General features: G+C 42.3%; 2 protein-coding genes across 2 annotated transcripts; both read left to right on the top strand.

The window, feature by feature from the left end:
• Positions 1-1005: 1005 nt before the first annotated feature.
• On the top strand, positions 1006-15547 carry LOC139418114 (POU class 2 homeobox 3). Its single transcript, XM_071167318.1, has 13 exons — positions 1006-1116; positions 1496-1552; positions 5901-5935; positions 7906-8007; positions 8351-8462; positions 8707-8795; positions 9187-9363; positions 9917-10058; positions 12764-12897; positions 13325-13489; positions 13757-13802; positions 14440-14551; positions 14792-15547. Exons 2-13 carry the CDS (start codon positions 1504-1506, stop codon positions 14832-14834), a joined length of 1206 nt encoding a protein of 401 aa, XP_071023419.1. The 5' UTR covers positions 1006-1116; positions 1496-1503; the 3' UTR covers positions 14835-15547.
• Positions 15548-18218: 2671 nt separating this feature from the next.
• On the top strand, positions 18219-20345 carry LOC139418115 (TLC domain containing 5b). The gene is made up of 3 exons (XM_071167319.1): positions 18219-18350; positions 18784-18981; positions 19119-20345. The coding sequence occupies exons 2-3, from the start codon at positions 18792-18794 to the stop codon at positions 19649-19651; spliced, it is 723 nt and encodes a 240-aa protein (XP_071023420.1). The 5' UTR covers positions 18219-18350; positions 18784-18791; the 3' UTR covers positions 19652-20345.
• Positions 20346-20616: the final 271 nt, after the last annotated feature.

The raw sequence follows: 20616 nt of genomic DNA, 5'->3' as shown, positions 1-20616 counted from the left end.
TGCATTTTGCATCACTTGTCTTTCTATCATAGACTCACGGTTTTACTTTTCAATCGTAATTATAGGGTGCGCCGAAATAGGCTTTTATTTATTTATTTTTTGGGGGGGGAATTTACCATATATGGTAAATTCACCTATGGTATGTGCATACGCATGTGTGTGTTTGTCTTTCTGTAGGAACAAAGTGTGAAGGAGCGTATCCAATGGCATGAAAGACAGTTGAAGATGCTGTTTCAACAAGCCAACCAAAGAGAGGAGTAATCAGCTGTTTACTCAGTCATCTGTGCCATTCTCCCTCTGGACATAAATCTTATCTTTATGTGTCTTAAGTTTGATCAACTTCATTTGCATAAAGGTCTTTGTGTCCCATGCCTTCTTTTCTTTATGCTTAGATGTCATTCAGGCAGACAGACCTATGGTTGTTGCATCTCAAAACATGCTAGCACAACATTTTGTAGTGAATAGAAACAGATGAGAATACACTTGAACCAAACCTGTCATCATGGTTTATACATTAATAAAATGTTATACATGCTTATGAATTGTAACGCTTGTAAATGCATATGTTTATAAATATTTACAAAAAATGAAATATAATGTATTGATTATTTAATAAAGCTGATTCATGAAAGGTACTATAATGTATTGTCCCCATTTTGGCGGTCTGCCCATTTTGTCTGCCCAATGGTAGATTTCAATCTTGTTCCACAGTAACAAATAACTATGATGTAAAGCTTATTATTCTCTCCACAAATTGTCCTGATTTGATGCTAAGTTATTATCGCAACATGATGTCCGCTTATTCATCTCTTTATACAAACACATACACTGAAAAGCAACTTTTCTAAGTTCGCAGTCAACCCATTGTTGTTTTATGCAAAAAAAAACGAGACTGGATAGGACACACCGAGAGACTTATGCAAATGACTCTCTATCTGCCTGTGTGGGGTACTGAAAAAGGTGCATTTTCCTCCACTAACCCACTTAGGTAAATGCAGATGACCACTAGTAGATATTATACATTTCCATCCCAATACCAGCATCTTTTTAGAGACAAAAGGGACATATTCACATAGTGCTATCTAAACCAGTGAGTGGAACAATTGTTAAATCCAGGTAAGTAATTTATTATATTATATTTTTAAATAAAACATTTATAAATTACCTGTTCACATTTTAAATTCTTATATTCAATGTAATATAAAGTAAAAAATGTCAAGCCATTTCACCATGCTTTGTGAGTGTCTGTTGACTTGATCCATTTGGTTTTGACTGAGTTCAGATAGGGAGGAGAGCTGGAGCAACTGTGCTGAATACTGAATGGGGATACCCTCCAACTTATGAATATTATAACAGCAATCACATGTGGGAGAAAATTTGAAAGTACGCCGCATTAGAATAACCTCAATATCATTTTACTGGTAGAGCTGAGTGCTGCATTGTCCCAGCGAAGTTACAGTCCTTTAGGAAAATCAGCAGTATTTATCATTTACAGATATTAAGATGAGCACAGACGGAGTGGAACACTCAGAGGCTCACCATGAACAAGCAGGTAAGGATGTTTCACCTTTCAATGTCTACTTTTAATTTCTCAGTTTGTCGTTATCTCTTGTCAGGCATATCAGAAAAAATTATGATGACATATCTTGGAAAATTATGTTTACTTTTCTCCTCCATCGCACCTGCTAAATGTATTTCTTGGTGATAGTGGTGTTAAAAACAAAATAAACTTACAGAAAGACATTTCTGCTTATTCTTATGTTAAGATTACCCTACAAACATTTAATTTCAACATTTCTTTATTTGATAGCTTAGTAGCACAATATGATTTTATTATTTATTACTTTTTAATTACATAATATCTCTGAGGAATCATTGTGTGCTTAATATCCCTGGATCTGTGGTACATACTTACATACAGATTTGTACTGAAAATTAAGCTAATTTTGCTTTTTTAATTGAAATGATTAACTGAAACAAACACATTTACTGAAACAGAACACCCCCAATAACAATGGATGTTATACACTAATTGTTGACAGTAAATGTTTTAGTGTGTGTGATTTTCTTACTCAAATGTTGTCATGGATTTTGGATGCAAGAGTATGTGGAGCCTCCAGGCTGAGAATGAAAGTTTGACATTGCTCTGGTGGGTTATTATTTTGGAAAACCTTATTTTGGAAGTTATGGTGTCTGGACATTTGTTTTGATAGCTATAGGCTGTATTTATCAATAACAGTGTAAATGTGTCTCAACATTTCTTGTACAGTCCGTTGCTGATAAGTGGGCCATTAGGGTGTGTTGATTACCACAGTGTGAATAGTGAATGACTATTTCTCTGTATAATCTTGATGATTGAAAGTACCTTATCAACAGCCAACATCTCCCCCCAACAACAACTGGAATAAGTGTTTCTGAAAGTGTTTCTAAAATTGGATGTGTTGATTCTGTTAGTTGGCGGCTCTACCAGAATCTAATGTGTCAAGCTGTTTGCAGAGAAGTTGTCACAGCCCCAGGCGACATGGACGAGGTGGTAAAATACAGAACAAACTAAATGAAAATGTGGAACTTGGATTCAGATAGACCAGCATAGTGTATGGAAGTTTTTTTTTTTTTATTATTTTATTTATTTTTTTTACAAAATCTGACAAAATAGGCTTTTAAAGTTCCATCATGCATTTGCCTCAACTATCATGCAAGCAAATCACTGTAAAACATACAACTTGGAAAAAGTCCAAATACGTTACATGTCCAAGTTGGCTGGACTTAAAATTGGGAGAATTTGAAAACATTCTGAATAAAACCTTTGGCAAATGTAGGAATTAATGTTAGTAGAACTTTCCTGCCCCAGAGTTGAGTAAACTTGAAGTCAGTCCAGCAGCAGCTGGGTGCCTTAAACTTTTATGTTGAATCAACTTCACCTCAAAGGATCCTACTAACGATCACACCAGATATGATTTCATATAATCTAACACTAATGGCCACAACACTATACAAGACCCTCAGGTCAGAGAGGAAATTATCACAATAATTTTCCCCTGATAGCAATGATATCATGCATCTTTTCACACAGCTTGCTGTGTTATTTTTCAACACCATTTAACCAAAATTAAACTAACAACTTGACTCCCTAATTGAAAAGTGAATGAAAGGTCTGCATGAAATATAGGTCAGAAAGAGAGTTCTGTATATTTTCCCAAGTGGCACAGCGGTCTAAGGCACTGCATCTCAGTGCTAGGCCACAACTGACCGTGATTGGGAGTCCCATTGGGCGGTACACAATTGGCCCAGTGTCGTCCGGGTTTAGCTGTGGTAGGCCATCATTGTAAATAAGAATTTGTTCTTAACTGACTTGCCTAGGTAAATTAAGGTTACATAAAAAAATGTCCCTTTGAGAAGATGTCCCCTAAGCTAATTGATATTGTATGATATATTACAACCTTTATCTTTTGATGACATTCTTTCCCGAAACTGAATTAAGAGTCTATTTGCTGAGTTATCAATATATTTTTATTGTATAATTACAATGATTAATTGCAGAAAGTGGCTTTTCAGATAACGCTCTCAGAGGTGCATTTGATTTCCATAGCAGTGTATCCTGGATGGAAGGTGTTGACATGACTCAGAAACTGGCAGTCCAATGGCATGATCCGTTCAGTTTAGACTGAAAACCTGTCTGAGTAGTCATCAAGAGCATGCAACCAGACAGACTATTCTGAGTGTCAACTCCTTCCATCATCTAGAATATGCTGCTGTGCAAATCAAATGCACTTTTGAAAGCACTATCCAGAGAGCCACTAAAGGTTTATGGTCTCTTCGGGATAAGGGTTAGAATAATGCAGGCAGTGGCCTGGGCTGGTCTAAGGGTCTAAAGGGCCTTACACACTTCATACAAATAGAGCGATAGAGCGCCATGTACGGTCCGTAAAAAAATTATATCCACACAAAAGTACATAGAACTACATGAAATAAAAAACCCTAGACTGTCTCCCGACCCTTTATACCAACGTGACAGAATAATCGACCATTAAGGAAGACAGCGGGAATGGCCCGTCTGACGATGCTGCTACTGGTCCGTCCAGCGCCGCCGCAACTTCGGCAGCTGCAGCTGGGCCGTCCGACGTTGCCACAACGGGTCCGTCCGATGACGCAACTTCAGCAGCTGCAACTGGCCCGTCCGACGCCGCCACAACCGGTCCATCTGACGCCACTGCTACTGGTCCATCCGACGATCCCACAACTTCGGCAGCTTCATCAGGTCCTGAACGACCCTCACTGCATTCCTGTGATCATCCTCGAGGCCGGTGTCATTGCGCTGCTAGTGCAGCGCATCAGCGGGGGTACTGTCACGGATCCCTCCTGAACTTTCATTTCGCACACCTGACCACTATTCCCAGTGATGAATAATTGTACAAGTGTGTCCTTGGTTTACCATTGTCCTGTCGATTATTGTTACAATGTCTGTTGGTTATTTATTCAAGGTACTCCTTGCTCTTTTGTTTGGGTTTCAACCCTGTGTTTTGTATAGTGTTTGTTTGGTCTTCGTCCCCGTGCCTTTACGTGACACGCAGTAATTTGGGTAAATAAAAACCCCTATTACGCATTCCTGCGTCTGTCTCCCGATCCTTCATACCGACGTCACACTTGGCCTAATTTGTTTAGAAGTGAACCATTATCAACCATGGTACTGTATATTACGGGAAACAAAATCAGAAGACACTTTTTATCAAAGCTTTTAGAATTACAAGGGAATTAATTGTTGCGAAGTTGCGAAGGGACCGAATGCAGAACGTGATCAACTCCAGCCTTCCGATGTGAAAATGAGATTGAACTGACATAAGGGGACATGGATGCTGCTAGACAATTCTGTATAATACGATAGTACAATAATAATAATACAGTATACATAGTGTTCAAAGTTTTGTTCTATCCTGTGTTGCCAATGCTATCCCAGTTCCATTATAGTTCTGGGTTTAGAGTTAGTCAATGTGTGTAGTGCACCTGGGGGTCTGTAAACATTACAATGGAAAGGCCTGAAAAGGTTGTCAAGGCTACGCAGCTGATTTGCATGGCACCATCATTTCCATACTGGAAGTTTGGCCTGGGGGTGGGGGGGGTGGGGGAGATTTCCATACTGTGGGTCGAGCAGGCACATCACTCGCCGCAAACTCCCAGAGGTCCTATTTGAAATTCAAATGAGGGAAGATTACCTGACACAGCAGACCTTTGAACTCTCTGTCTCGTATGGCATCGTTGTGTTGTAGGGAGGGTGCCAGTATCTTAAAAGGGTTAATGTGATCATAACCTTTGTAATCATTCACTCCATATGGTGGTGAATCATCCATATGGCTGTGTTGGATTTTTTTACACTATAGCCCTGCTGAGGATATATATGGTCAGTGCCAAGAAACTGTCGAAATAAACTACATCTTGTGTATTTTTATCCTACAAATTGAGGACACACTTCTGAGGCACAAGGGCTTCTCAGTTTCAGTGGGCATGGCGTCTCGATATGTGGTTTTAACACTTGTGAAATAAAATGCATAAACTATTTATAAACTATTACATCATTTGTAAACATGTATTAACAATTCAAAGTATTATGAGCATTACAATTTATAATAATTTATCAAATGTATGGTAATTTAGCAACTATTTATATATATTTACAAGCATTTATAACTTATTCATGAAAGTTATTATAAAGTGTTAGCAATTTGCCTATTATTGAATTTATCTTAATTATCAAAAATCATCCATAATGTTATCCAGAGCGCTACTTCAGGTGTAGGCCTATTCTAATAAACAGAAAACCACAATGTGGCCATAATATTCTTGGGGATAGGTATGACATTGTAATTTATGACTGTTTAATCATTTAGATTTACTTTCTCCTGCAGACAATGAACAAAATGGAATTGACTTCACCAGACAAGTGAGTATAGAAAACACATGTCATTTTAACTTCAGATGATCCATAAGTGGGAATGAATTGAGCTGTGAGCAACTTTTTTTTTTTAAATTAAAAATGTAATCTTTATTTAATTAGGCAAGTCAGTTAAGAACAAATTCTTAGAGAGTTCATAGTAGGACATTACAGTAAAACTATGTTAATCATTTATTTTATATTTTAAAAATATATATTTTTACTTCATACCACATGGGCTCCCTTGTGGCACAGCGGTCTAACGTGCTGCATCACAGTGCTAGAGGCGTCCCTACAGACCCTGGTTCGATTGCAGGATGTGTCACAACCGGCCGTGATTGGGAGTCCCATAGGGCGGCACACAATTGGCCCGGTGACGTCCGGTTTAGGGTATGGCCGGGGGTAGGCCGTCATTGTAAATAAGATTGGTCTTGTACATGTAACAGAAATATTGATTGTGATTGTCAATACTGAAGGTAATGTACTCTAGTCTGTGAAAATCATGTAATAAGAGCATCTAGTGTCATATTACATGAACTCAATACCACTTATTGTAAGTGTGCTGGACAGTTCCACAAAGATCATGACATTTTTTCACACCACTCTTTATATACCTCAAAATGTCCACCTCTTATTAAAACCTATTATCTTAGTTTAGTTATTCCTAAACTATGTCTATCCATTTGGCAATGGGAGATTGTTAAAGGGAGGTTTATTGTTTTAGTCCTGGGGGTTATTTGCATACTACACTGCCTGAGGGGAGGGTGTTTATCAGAGTTTGTATCTTGTTTAACAAGTCCTGCAGCCTAACCCAACCGGTCAAGGAGCACACATATGCACACACACACATGCACACACACAGTTTCCCAACTTCAGTCCTCAAGTACCCCTAACAGTATGCATTGTTATTGTAGCTCCTGATTAAACTTGTCAACTAATCATCAAACCCTCAATTAATTAAATCTGGTGTGTTTGTATGGGGCTACAACAAAAATGTTTGCTGTTGGAGGGACTGGAGGACTGGAGTTGGGCTGTTGAAGGGACTGGAGGACTGGAGTTGGGCTGTTGAAGGGACTGGAGGACTGGAGTTGGGCTGTTGAAGGGACTGGAGGACTGGAGTTGGGCTGTTGGAGGGACTGGAGGACTGGAGTTGGGCTGTTGGGGATACTGGAGGACTGGAGTTTGCTGTTGGGGTTAATGGAGGACTGGAGTTGGGCTCTGTAGGGGATACTGGAGGACTGGAGATGGGCTGTTGGGGGTACTGGAGGACTGGAGTTGGGCTGTTGGGGGTACTGGAGGACTGGAGTTGGGCTGTTGGGGGTACTGGAGGACTGGAGTTGGGCTGTTGGGGCTACTGGAGGATTGGAGTTGGGCTGTTGGGGGTACTGGAGGATCGGAGTTGGGCTGTTGGGGGTACTGGAGGATCGGAGTTGGGCTGTTGGGGGTACTGGAGGATCGGAGTTGGGCTGTTGGGGGTACTGGAGGACTGGAGTTGGGCTGTTGGGGGTACTGGAGGACCGGAGTTGGGCTGTTGGGGGTACTGGAGGACTGGAGTTGGGCTGTTGGGGGTACTGGAGGATCGGAGTTGGGCTGTTGGGGGTACTGGAGGACTGGAGTTGGGCTGTTGGGGGTACTGGAGGACTGGAGTTGGACTGTTGGGGGTACTGGAGGATCGGAGTTGGGCTGTTGGGGGTACTGGAGGATCGGAGTTGGGCTGTTGGGGGTACTGGAGGATCGGAGTTGGGCTGTTGGGGGTACTGGAGGATCGGAGTTGGAATAACATTGATACTGTTGATGACAAGATAGAACAACCAGGCTGACATTTGTTCTACGTCAATTGGTCACACACAATTGATATCCACATTTCCAGTGAAAACGACAAGACCGTGTTTATGTACTGTTATTCTTCTAAAGACAATTGCAACATCAAAAAGTAGGAATAGAAAAGTGAGAAATATTGTGATGTGATTGGTTTCCAGATCAAGACAGAGGTCCTCAATGACTCTCCCCATTCTGTCTTATCACACAAGACATGTCACCTGACACAAGGAGCCCCAATATCTGGTGGCCAGCTATCAGGGGTAGGTTACTCATCTTCTGTCTCAATATATCAGAGGCTTATAAGTTCATAATTAATACGATTATATGAATGGGGGGGACCTGATCCTAGATCAGCACTACCCTAATATTTTTTATATGTACAGCCCTTGGCCCCATGTTTAATGTCACGTCAAGCTATAATTATTTATCATTTTCTAAGAATGGGAGAAAACTGTCATTCTGTAATGAGGGCATTTGGATTGTTGTTTTTTGGTTTAGATCCAGGTCTCTCCTGCAAAAGAGAATGTATCTCAACAACTCACCTGGATAAATAAAGGTTAAATAAATGAAAAATCTAAGATTGTGTTTCTGTTGTTTCAACAGGAAGTCTCCTCATCACACACCATGCAGCAGTTGGTGCTTATGCCCGGCTCTCACCACCTCTCACCCACCTCCTCCTTCCTTCTCTCACAGACACAACACACGGGGCACCAAGGTACACATGGACAATCAAATGAAAGGGTTGCAATATTCTGGAAACTTTCCCAAAAGTCACAGGATTTTTAGCTATACCAGTTTGAGGACTCACGAAATCAGTAGAGAATAAGCAGGGAGAGAATCCTCCAACTGGGAATCGTTCAAACAGGATTTCTGAAAAATTTGGGAAGTGTGAAAGTTAAAATATCTATTATACTTCTCTAAACAAATTGTGTTAATTTGTCTTTTTTTTCCCCGTGTAGCACTTCTGCAGCAGAACCTCCTCAGCTTTCCCACCCAGAGCCAGTCAGGCCTCCTCCAGCACCAGCCTGGGTTAGCATTGACACCTCAGGTAAAAATCCCACTTCTTACACCAGTTGACATGATTAGCTATATGGATGAGGCAGAGAAATGTAAGTAAAGTTATCATGTTTACTGAGAAGACAATAGGGCAACACTTCAGGTCATGCATCCAGGTCCTTGAACTTGATAACAGAATTAACTCTTTACAGGACAGACCACGAGAGGGACAAGGATTTATCACAGAACTTTCAATGATATCAGTCAAATATATTAATATGAGGAATTATGAAGAGAGACATTTGCATAAGACACAAACATTTTCAATTTTTGCATGAAAAAGGTTTCTAACACTGCTATAATTTTCACATGGTTAAACATATACACAATTACTTTCGTCACCCATTTAACAGTATTCCTCCTCACCACTGTGTTCCCTAAAGGCCATGAGTCGGTCGGGCCTGACGTCGTCGTCCATGGAAGGCCACCTGGACATGTCCCACCTGCAGGTCCCCAAACACATGGCCCCCCCCCAGCAGGACGAGGCCAGTGACCTGGAGGAGTTGGAACAGTTTGCCAAGGCCTTCAAACAGAGACGCATCAAACTGGGCTTCACCCAGGTACAGAGGGCCACTGGCTCAAAATACAATACAACTTTATCTTTTTGCCGTTTTATGTTTTTTCCCAACCCCCCAGACACCACAAATACTGATACACTAACAAAAGTGTCTAGATGTCACAGAACAGCGCCCCTTGAACGGGTTAGGGGTTAAATGTCTTGCACAAGGGCACAATGGCAATATGTGGCACCTAATATAGTGATTCTCAATACCACCAGATATTTTCCTGTCAGTCCTGGGATTTGAAATGGCAACCCTTCAGTTACTGGCACGCCTCTCTAACCTTGAAGCTACTGCCACTGGCTCTGATTACTGATATGCCACCTAACTTCTGTACTTGGTGTATTTGCTCATTCTGATATAATTTAACTGTTGAAACTCACATAGCGCAAAGGCAGGAGTGAAGTGACTTAACATTTTTGTAGTCAACACACTTGAAGGAGATTAATAATGTAATACAGGTATTGAATTCATGATGTAGATTGAAACGAGATTATAATTTGAAGGTTTGCCATAATCAGATTCAAATATATTCACTGTGTGTGTGTATCAGGGTGATGTAGGCCTGGCTATGGGGAAGCTGTATGGGAATGACTTCAGCCAGACCACCATCTCCCGCTTCGAGGCCCTCAACCTAAGCTTCAAGAACATGTGCAAGCTGAAGCCTCTACTTGAGAAATGGCTGAGTGACGCAGGTACTATACAGTATAACAATACACTGAGTGTATCAAACATTAGGAACACCTTCCTAATATTGAGTTGCACCCCCGCTTTTGCCCTCGGAACAGCCTCAATTCGTCGGGGCATGGACTGTACAAGGTGTCGAAAGCATTTCACAGGGATGCTGGCCCATGTTGACTCCAATGCTTCCCGCAGTTGTGTCAGTTGGCTGGATGTCCTTTGGGTGGTGGATCATTCTTGATAAGCATGGGAAACTGTTGAGCATGAAAAACCCAGCAGCGATGCAGTTCTTGACACACTCAAACCTGTGTGCCTGACACCTACTACTATACCCCATTGAAAGGCATGCATACATAATCCATGTCTCAATTGTCTCAAAGCTTAAAAATCATTATTTCATTCATCTGCACTGATTGAAGTGGATTTAACTGTAACGCTCATTGTCGTAAGGAAGAGTGGACCATGGAAAGTGTTCATGATCTTTATTGTCAAGAATCACTCAAACAAAAATAACGAATACAAAAACGAAAGGGAACAGTTCCGTCAGGCACAGATACTAAACGGAAAACAACACCCCACAAAACCCAAACGGAAAATGACAACATATATATGATCCCCAATCAGACACAACGATAGACAGCTGCCTCTGATTGGGAACCACACTAGGCAAAAACAACAAAGAAATATACAACATAGAATGCCCACCCCAAATCACACCCTGACCTAACCAAATAGAGAAATAGAGGGCGTGACTGTACCCCCCCCCCCCCCCCAAAGGTGTGGACTCCCGGCCGCAAACTTGAACCTATAGGGGAGGGTCCGGGTGGGCATCTATCCTCGGTGGCGGCTCTGGTTCGGGACGTAGCCCCCGCTCCCTATGCTAATCCCTCCGCTTCTGTGGAACCGGACCGTGGATCGTCGCCAGAGACTCCGGACCGTGAATCGTTGCCGGAGGAACCGGGCCGTGGATCATCGCCGGAGGCTCTGAACTGGGAACCACTGCTGGAGGCTCCGGACTTTAGCTCATCGCTGGAGGCTCCGGACTGTGGACCGTTGCTGGAGGCTCCGTCACTGGAGGCTTCGTGTCACTGGATTATCACGGGAGGCTCCGGGCCATGGATTATTACTGGAGGCTTCGTGCCATGGGTCATCACTGGAGGATTTGTGTCATGGATTATCACTAGAAGCTCCGGGCCATGGATCATCACTGGAGGCTTCGTGCCATGGATCATCACTGGAGGCTTCGGACCATGGATCATCACTGGAGGCTTCGTACATGGAGCCGGAACAGGTCTCACCGGACTGAGGAGACGTACTGGAAGCCTGGTGCGGGGAGCTGCCACAACACGTCCTGGCTGGATACCCACTCCAGCTCGGTGAGTGTGGAGAGCTGGCCTTGGAAGCACTGGGCTATGAAGGCGCACTGGAGGCATAGTGCGCAGAGCCGGCGTAGGATATGCTGGGCCATGGAGGCGCACTGGAGAGCTGGAGCGCAGAGCTGGCACAACGCGTCCTGGCTGATTCCCCCTGTAGCACAGCAAGTTCGGGGAACTGGAACAGGCCACATTGGGCTGTCCTGGCGAACTGGAGATACCGTGCGTAGAGCTGGCGCAGGATATCCTGGACCGAAGAGACACAGGAGCGCTGAGACGGCACAATCCGTCCTGGCTGAATGCCCACTCTAGCACGGCAACTGCTGGGAGCTGGAACAGAGCGCACCGGGCTATGAATGCGTACTGGAGACATTGTGCGCATCACTGCATAACACAGTGCCTGACCAGTCACACGCTCCCCACGGTAAGCACGGGGAGTTGGCTCAGGTCTAAACCCTACCTCCGCCAATCTCCCTGTGTGCCCCCCAAATTGTTTTGGGGGGGATGCCTCTCGTGCTGCCTCTCATGCTTCCGTCGTTGCCTTGACTCCTCGTATCGTCGCCGTTCCTCTTTCGCTGCCTTCACCTGCTTTCATGGCAGGGTCTTGTCCCCTGCCATTACCTCCTCCCAGGTCCAGGATGTCCTCCACTCTCTTTTCTCACGGGCCCAGGATCCCTGCTCCTCCTGGCCACGCTGTTTGGTCCTTTTTTGGTGGGGTGTTCTGTAACGGCTGTCGTCGGAATGAGACCAAAGCGCAGCGTGGAAAGTGTCCATGATCTTTATTGTCAAGAATCACTCAAACAAATATAACGAATACAAAAGCGAAAGCGAACAGTTCCGTCAGGCACAGATACTAAACGGAAAACAACACCCCGCAAAACCCAAACGGAAAATGACAACTTATATATGATCCCCAATCACAGACAACGATAGACAGCTGCTTCTGATTGGGAACCACACTATGCAAAAACAACAAAGAAATAGACAACGTAGAATGCCCACCCCAAACCACACCCTGACCTAACCAAATAGAGAAATAAAACAGCTCTCTAAGGTCAGGGTGTGATATTAACAGGTGAAATCAATAAGGGATCATAGCTTTCACCTGGATTAACTTGGTCGGTCAGTCGATGTCATGGAAAGAGCAGGTGTTCCTAATGTTTTATAAACTCAGTGTATATTTTGTAGATGGTTTGGTATTTCTCAGTCATTTACGTCATGTGCCATTGCATGTATTTACACACTATTTCTATGTCAAGAGGATATTTATTTTGCTATATTGGCTGGAAATGTATTTTAGAGGAAATGTACGTTGGTAAATCATGTTCATGCTCTTTCCAAATCAGAGAATTGCCCCTCTGACTCTATGAGCAATGCTGTTTCTCTACCCCCCCTGATGGAAGGCTATGGAAGGAAAAGAAAAAAGAGGACAAGCATCGAAACCAACATAAAGCTCACCCTGGAGAAACGCTTCCTTGACGTGAGTTAACTCTGTCTGTCAATTTCCAATCATAAATGCTGAAAATAATTTAGGAACTGTTGATATAGGTCGTATTTAAATGCACTTTTCCATGCTTTCCAGGGAGCAAAACAATCCACCATAATGCACATTGTTGTGACACTTGAGTGACTACATAGCAGCCATTTGAGTTAGTTGCAATGCTGACACAAATGATATGGCTTATTTTAAAGACATTATAAAGGCTCATTCATGCTTATAACAAGTAATACGCATTATGTCTGCAGGCTTTACAGTGTTAGCTACCAACGTTTCTTTTTAGAACCCCAAGCCCAACTCGGAAGAGATCACACTGATTTCAGAGCAGCTTCATATCATATGCCATATTACAAGACATTATAAAGCCTCATGCATGCTTATAGCACCTAATACCAATATTTATATTCAGAACCCTAAGCCTAACTCGGAGGAGATCATGCTGATCTCAGAGCAGCTGTCTATGGAGAAGGAGGTGGTGCGGGTGTGGTTCTGTAACCGCAGACAGAAGCAGAAGAGGATCTACTGCCCCGTGTCCACCTCACCAATGAAATCACACAACTTCAACTCCAGAATGGTTAGCCTTAAATCTCTCAGTTATAACGTTTTGGGTTAAATTATGCATGTTTCTTCCTGATGGTGAAATGGCCAGCTCTGAATACATACAGTAGCTCTCTATTTTCAAGTCAGTTTGAAAGTATATTTTCAAATAATGTTCATTGTTATGATAAGAGTTGTATAATGAAAGAGTAGTGTGATAGGAATGTATAGTTATGCTACAACACATTTTTAGTACATTGTCTTGTGTTTTGTCTCACCAGCCATCATGTAACTGTTGTTTCAGGCATCCACGTCCAGATCATACAGCCCTCCTGCTTCAGGAGGCAAGTGTAACCATATGTACTTGATATAATCTGTATTTAAGACTACTCCACATACAGTGGGGCAAAAAAGTATTTAGTCAGCCACCAATTGTGCAAGTTCTCCCATTTAAAAAGATGCGAGAGGCCTGTAATTTTCATCATAGGTACACTTCAACTATGACAGACAAAATGAGAAGAAAAAAAATCCAGAAAATCACATTGTAGGATTTTTTATGAATTTATTTGCAAATTATGGTGGAAAATAAGTATTTGGTCACCTACAAACAAGCAAGATTTCTGGCTCTCACAGACCTGTAACTTCTTCTTTAAGAGGCTCCTCTGTCCTCCACTCGTTACCTGTATCAATTGGTGGCTGACTAAATACTTTTTTGCCCCACTGTAGTCTGTAGTACTTAAAACCTGTATTTAAGACTACTCCATATAGTCTGTAGTACTTAAGACCTGTATTTAAGACTACTTCATATAGTCTGTAGTACTTAAGACCTGTATTTAAGAAAAAGTAAATGGGATAGACATTTTCTGTGAAATCGACACAGTGTGAGAAATAACCTATAAAACCTTCCTCCATATGAAACTCACTGTATGAAGTTTCAAGCTTTCTTCAGTGTGCATGTTAAATTGAGTGTATTCCTCTGTGCTCTAGTGTCATCGAGTTCCTCTCCCAATAGTCCTAGTCGTGGGCCTTCGCCCGGAACACTCCGGTCTGGCTCCGCTGCTCTGACCTCTCAGGTCAACCAGTCCTTCAGCTCACCAGGGTAGGGGACACTTGCTCACCACAGCCAAGGACATGTGAACAGTGTCTATATCCCAAATGGCATCCCATTACCTATATAGTGCACTACTTTTCACACGAGCCCTATGGGTCCTGGACAAAAGTAGTGCACTACATGGGGAATAGGGTGCCATTTGGGAGATACACAGAATTAGTCTAACACTGTATTTGGCAACATGGTATTGTACAGATGAGAGATGAACCTGTTATCTTTGCGTTACAGGTCGTGGTATCGCACATGGAACCCTACATCCTATCACCACTGAGAAAGCCTGCCTGTTGTGGAAGAGAACTAAAACTATTGATGTCAATGAATGGAAACAGAAATAGATACAAACCAGCAGACACACGTGAAGACCTTTTAAAATTCTATTGAGAAACTCTATGCATTTGGAATTAAATGTGAAATGTCATAATCAATATTTCTAGCATCAGTTTAGGGCACCTCTGAGGTCATATGAGGCACGAACTGAATTTGAGCCTACATTATCTATAAGAGTAAAACTATTGGAAGCAACAAAAAAAAAGAATAGGAACATCAGAGTCAGGGACGGATTCTGTTAAACCTGCCGTTAGAATATGTTGACGCAGCAACTGTTAAACTACTGCCCACGCACAAGTGGCTTATTCAGACAACTGGATCAATATGACCTAAACAGGGTCTACCTGGCATTGCACAGTACTGTACTCTAAAGTTTTGACTTTACAGTCCAAATCACTGCAATTTAATTTGACCACCGGAAAATAAGATACAGTATGTCTGTATGTCACTATGTAGCCTATGCAGCTGTATGAGTTGGATTGAATTTAACTGCCCATGAATGTTTACAGTGCGGTTAATTTGCCCATTTCCTTTGATATTCATCAGGAGGTCAGGTGTGAGAATAAATGTGCGAAGGTGTATATATTAAAATGCCAGACAGCAATCTAAATAATGATGTTGCCTACTGTTTGTATTTTTATACAGTTGAAGTCGGAAGTTTACATACACCTTAGCCAATTACATTTCAACTCAGATTTTCACAATTCCTGACAATTAATCCTAGTAAAAATGCCCTGTTTTAGGTCAGTTAGGATCACCACTTTATTTAAGAATGTGAAATGTCAGAATAATATTGGAGAGAATTATTTATTTCAGCTTTTGTTTCTTTCATCACATTCCCAGTGGGTCAAAAGTTTACATACACTCAGTTAGTATTTGGAAGCATTGCCTGTTTAACTTGGGTCAAACATTTTGGGGAGCCTTCCACAAGCTTCCCACAATAAGTTGGGTGAATTTTGGCCCATTCCTCCTGACAGAGCTGGTGTAACTGAGTCAGGTTTGTAGGCCTCCTTGCTCGCACACACTTTTTCAGTTCTGCCCACACATTTTCTATAGGATTGAGGTCAGGGCTTGGTGATGGCCACTCCAATATCTTGACTTTGTTGTCCTTAAGCCATTTTGCGACAACTTTGGAAGTATGCTTGGGGTCATTGTTCATTTGGAAGACCCATTTGCGACCAAGCTTTAACTTCCTGACTGCTGTCTTGAGATGTTGCTTCAATATATCCACATAATTGTCCTTCCTCATGATGCCGTCTATTTTGTGAAGTGCACCAGCTCCTCCTGCAGCAAAGCACCCTCACAACATAATGCTGCCACCCCCGTGCTCCACAGTTGGGATGGTGTTCTTTGGCTTGCAAGCCTCCCCCTTTTTCCTCCAAACATAACGACGGTCATTATGGCCAAACAGTTCTATTCTTGTTTCATCAGACCAGAGGACATTCCTCCAAAAAGTACGATATTTGTCCCCATGTGCAGTTGCAAACCGTAGTCTGGCTTTTTTAGGGCAGTTTTGGAGCAGTAGCTTCTCCCTTGCTGAGCGGCCTTTCAGGTTATGTCGATATAGGACTCGTTTTACTGTGGATATGGATACTTTGTATCCGTTTCCTACAGCATCTTCACAAGGTCCTTTGCTGTTGTTCTGGGATTGATTTGCACTTTTCGCACCAAAGTACATTAATCTCTAGGAGACAGAACACGGTATGACGGCTGCGTGGTCCCATGGTGTTTATAGATGACCGTGGCACCTTCAGGCATTTGGAAATTGCTCCCAAGGATGAACCAGACTTGCCAGGGTCTACAATTTTTTTGAGGTCTTGGCAATTTTTTTTGATTTTCCCATGATGTCAAGCAAAGTGTTTGACGGTAGGCCTTGAAATACATCCACAGGTACACCTCCAATTGACTCAAATGATGTCAATTAGCCTATCAGAAGCTTATAAAGACATAACGTCATTTTCTGGAATTTTCCAAGCTGTTTAAAGGCACAGTCAACTTAGTGTATGTAAACTTCTGACCCACTGGAACTGTGATACAGTGAATTGTAAGTGAAATAATCTGTCTGTAAACAATTGTTGGAAAAATTACTTGTGTCATGCACAAAGTAGATGTCCTAACAGACTTGCCAAAACTATAGTTTGTTAACAAGACATTTGTGGAGGGGGTTAAAAACGAGTTTTAATGACTCCAACCTAAGTGTATGTAAACTTCCGACTTCAACTGTATATCATGTTTGCTTAAATATATTTAGGTTGTGAAATGAGTCGAAATGATAGAGGGAAAAGAGCTTTGGAAAAAGAATAAAGATTTTAAAATCAGCACTAGTATTTTTTAAGGAATGTTTCAGAAGCGTATCACGTTTTGCCATCTCCAATGTGTTTCAGTGTGATCTATCAATGGTCCAATGCATACATTGTTACATTTTGTTATTTTCATTAAGCACACTTTGTTACATTGTAACAAGTTTTAGTGTAGTCTCTAGGTCATGGATGTATCGATATGGAATATGCATGTTTTTTCATCTTTTATCTAGCAGATGGAGTAATTGTCATTACTACTGTTGAGATGATAGCATGAAGACAAAGATGTAAGATGTCATTCACCTCAAATGTCCTGGAGTACTTTGGGGCAATAACCAGAGACAACCTAGTCCTGACTGTCCTGCCAGTCAGATTATGGTTAATCTGGATGCGGGATAAAGCTGCCTGTCTGCTTCACACACAGCTCTAAGTGTCATTAACTAACAGTCCCGAGGGAAAATGTGGTAGCCGGTCTATCGCCATGCCATTGAGCATGTAGTAGCCTAATCATACATGGAAACACCAGTTCCCTAGAATGTGTTATGATGCTGGTAGATCCTGCACACTTGTGTCTCACTTTTAATTCCCATGCTTGTAATGCCTGTCACCTAGAAATCCAGACTGAGTTCAGCTCTGTTGCTAGTTTGTTACGTACGCTCCACTACTGAAACATAGCGTGGTTCAGTCTAGATTTTGAGGCTACCTGTCTTCCTAGGCTAGTCTATATTCACTACAATGTCCTATATTTCACTACATTCTCATATCATCAAAGTTTCAGTCATAGAGACTGTTGAATGTAGTCTGTTGAGGAGACCGTAAATGTAGGACTGCATATCTCTTGCTTGTTCTACAGCCAGGGTAGCTGGAGGGAATCGACTAATCTCATAAGAGGCTAAAGCTGCTTGAGAACCAGGGGCAAGGGATGTAGACTAGCTAGGGGACTAATTTATTGTAGTAGGCTTGCTTGACGTTTTATTGCAGTGAAAAAGTTAACATGCGCTCCGTTTCAAATGTGCCAGGCCTTTTTGGAATGACTTTCGAGCCAGATCTGAAAGGTCATAGCAACACCAATGGAGGCTGAAGATGGTGGACATTTGTTAGAGTTGTTATTTCAGATCTGAATACCAGGTTAGGATGCATCTGGAGAGTAGAAGATAAAGGTATGTAGGCTATAGTTGTATGCTAGCATTTCGGCTATGATCTTCTTGATTTTTACTAGCCTATTATTATGGCTACAAGGCCCAAGTATTACATTGTTTTGTTGTTTGACCATATTCTTAAGAAAGCCTAGGTTTTGGAGCAAAAAAGTGTGACATATGGTACATGATTTGAAATTACATAGCATAAGCACTGAACTAATAAGCCTGTTCTCTGACTACAATTGACACCTTGTAGCCCTAGTTACTTAACAAAATGTAACAATGACTGTAAAATATGAATACTAAATATTTTAATTATGTGATATGAATATTATGTAGCTTAGGCTATTGGGGGATAAAACTAAATAGGAGATTATACTAGTGTATGCCTAGATATGACATTGCCTCTGTTTGACATAGTAATGTCAAGTTGACTCTGGTTTCCCCTGTACAGCAACAACAATGATACTTTTGGAGGTGTGCTGCTGCCTGATTGGCTGGATTTCACTCTACTTTGCATTCTGTTACCTGAATGGCCAGCGGGGAAAGGAGTGGAACTGCAGGCTGGTGACACTGACACATGGGATCCTCATAGTATGTCTTACTGCATACATTAGCTTCATCGATGGGCCCTGGCCTTTAACACATGCAGGTGAGGTTTGGATGTGTGTTACTGCAAAGCATGCAGGTGTATTAAGTTTTGATTTATTTCAGTATACATGGCAACTATTTGAATTGCAGCATGAGATTGACCTTGACTAACTGACTTTGTCCCGTTTGTGACCTCAGGTACAGAGAACACCCCGCTCCAGATCCTGGCCCTGGTGGTTAGTCTGGGCTACTTCCTATTCGACTTTGGCTGGTGCATCTGCGTCCGCACCGAGGGTCCTGTCATGCTGGCCCACCACACCATGAGCATCGCAGGCATCCTGTTGGCGCTGGGCCTGGGCAAGTCGGCAGTGGAGACATGTGCCGTGATTTTCGGCAGCGAGATCACCAACCCCTTGCTGCAGGCCCGCTGGTTCCTCCGGCAGGTGGGCCGCTACGACAGCCTGTGGGGGGACGCGGTGGATCTGCTCTTTATCCTGCTCTTTGCCCTGGTGCGTGTAGGCGTGGGTGGCATGATGCTCTACTGTGAGCTCACCTCTCCCCGGCCCAGCCTCATCATGAAGGGAGGGGGCCTGGCCATGTACACACTGGCCTGGGTCTTCATGGTGGACATTGCCAAGTTTGCCTGCAAGAAAAGCAGGACAAAATACAAGAGGTGGCATGAGATGTGCAAGTTGGGAGAGGTGAATGGACACACAGGGAAGACTGAGTGAAGAGTGAGGTGACTGGGGTGGAGGTATTTAATCTGAGACACATTGGGCGACCGTCAGCTGCAGTCCCGACATTGTGTTCCAGGGATCACCTGCTGTGTGGTTGTGAGCGGTGGGCATCTAACCAGGTTCAATATGTAAAATCTGGGATGGAGGTCTGAGATTGGCTCAGGGGTGTGAAACTATCAGATCCTTAGGGCTCTTTCCCCACACGAAAACAGACGTGAAATGCAAATAAGCTGCTGTAGCTTGGGCAGTGTGTTCCAATGCATATTTAACTACAAAATGTTTTTCAAATTTTTTGGCAGGCAGTAGCAGTCTCCCTGGTGTATATCAGCTTTTACCCTTGGTGGCTGAACTACAGTACAAGTTGGATGCTGCTCTGCGATATTGCGTCCGTCCACTTGCTGATGGTGAACTGATGAGTTTGATGTCTGATGAACAATTGATCAACATTTGTACAAATGCAGCTCTATCCCATTTTGACTTTAATTGTGGAACTCCCTCACAGGGAGTGTTTGACATCAGTGTTTGATGTCGGTGGCACTGAAGAGGTTTGAATACAAACTCTAGAACACATCTTTTATTGTAATCTCATAGGAATGCTAAAAGGATGGAACATTTTGTCTACCTCAGTGAAGTTAGTTAATACCTTGTCAATCAATGTGTTTTAGTTTTGACAAATTAAATATTTCACATTTCAAACTATTTCTAATTTAAACTGACAAACAAATCATGCTATTATCAGACTTGGTATTCAATATGGTTTACTGGACCATGTTGTGCTTGAACTAGATTTTTGTGTGTGCTGCTTAAAGTTAAAAAGGTGATCCTTGCATCACAGTTTACATGGAATGTTACTGATTGTTCAGTAACCTTGATCAGTAACCAAAACTAAGCTGTACTTCGATCATATGCTGGTATGGTCAATATTGTACAATATTTAAAGTGTGACTGCCGAGGCAAGT

The sequence above is a fragment of the Oncorhynchus clarkii genome, chromosome 10 (genome assembly GCF_045791955.1).
Source record: "Oncorhynchus clarkii lewisi isolate Uvic-CL-2024 chromosome 10, UVic_Ocla_1.0, whole genome shotgun sequence".
Classification (NCBI taxonomy): domain Eukaryota; kingdom Metazoa; phylum Chordata; class Actinopteri; order Salmoniformes; family Salmonidae; genus Oncorhynchus; species Oncorhynchus clarkii.
This window is presented reverse-complemented; position numbering and strand designations above follow the sequence as displayed.

Excerpts from the sequence above, each read along its gene's own strand:
- LOC139418114 (XM_071167318.1), top strand. The coding sequence starts at position 1,504 with ATGAGCACAGACGGAGTGGAACACTCAGAGGCTCACCATGAACAAGCA. Across the intron at positions 9,364-9,916 it reads TCAAACTGGGCTTCACCCAG|GGTGATGTAGGCCTGGCTAT; the intron begins GTACAGAGGGCC and ends TGTGTGTATCAG. Across the intron at positions 13,803-14,439 it reads TCCTGCTTCAGGAGGCAAGT|TGTCATCGAGTTCCTCTCCC; the intron begins GTAACCATATGT and ends TCTGTGCTCTAG.
- LOC139418115 (XM_071167319.1), top strand. The coding sequence starts at position 18,792 with ATGATACTTTTGGAGGTGTGCTGCTGCCTGATTGGCTGGATTTCACTC. Across the intron at positions 18,982-19,118 it reads CTGGCCTTTAACACATGCAG|GTACAGAGAACACCCCGCTC; the intron begins GTGAGGTTTGGA and ends TTGTGACCTCAG.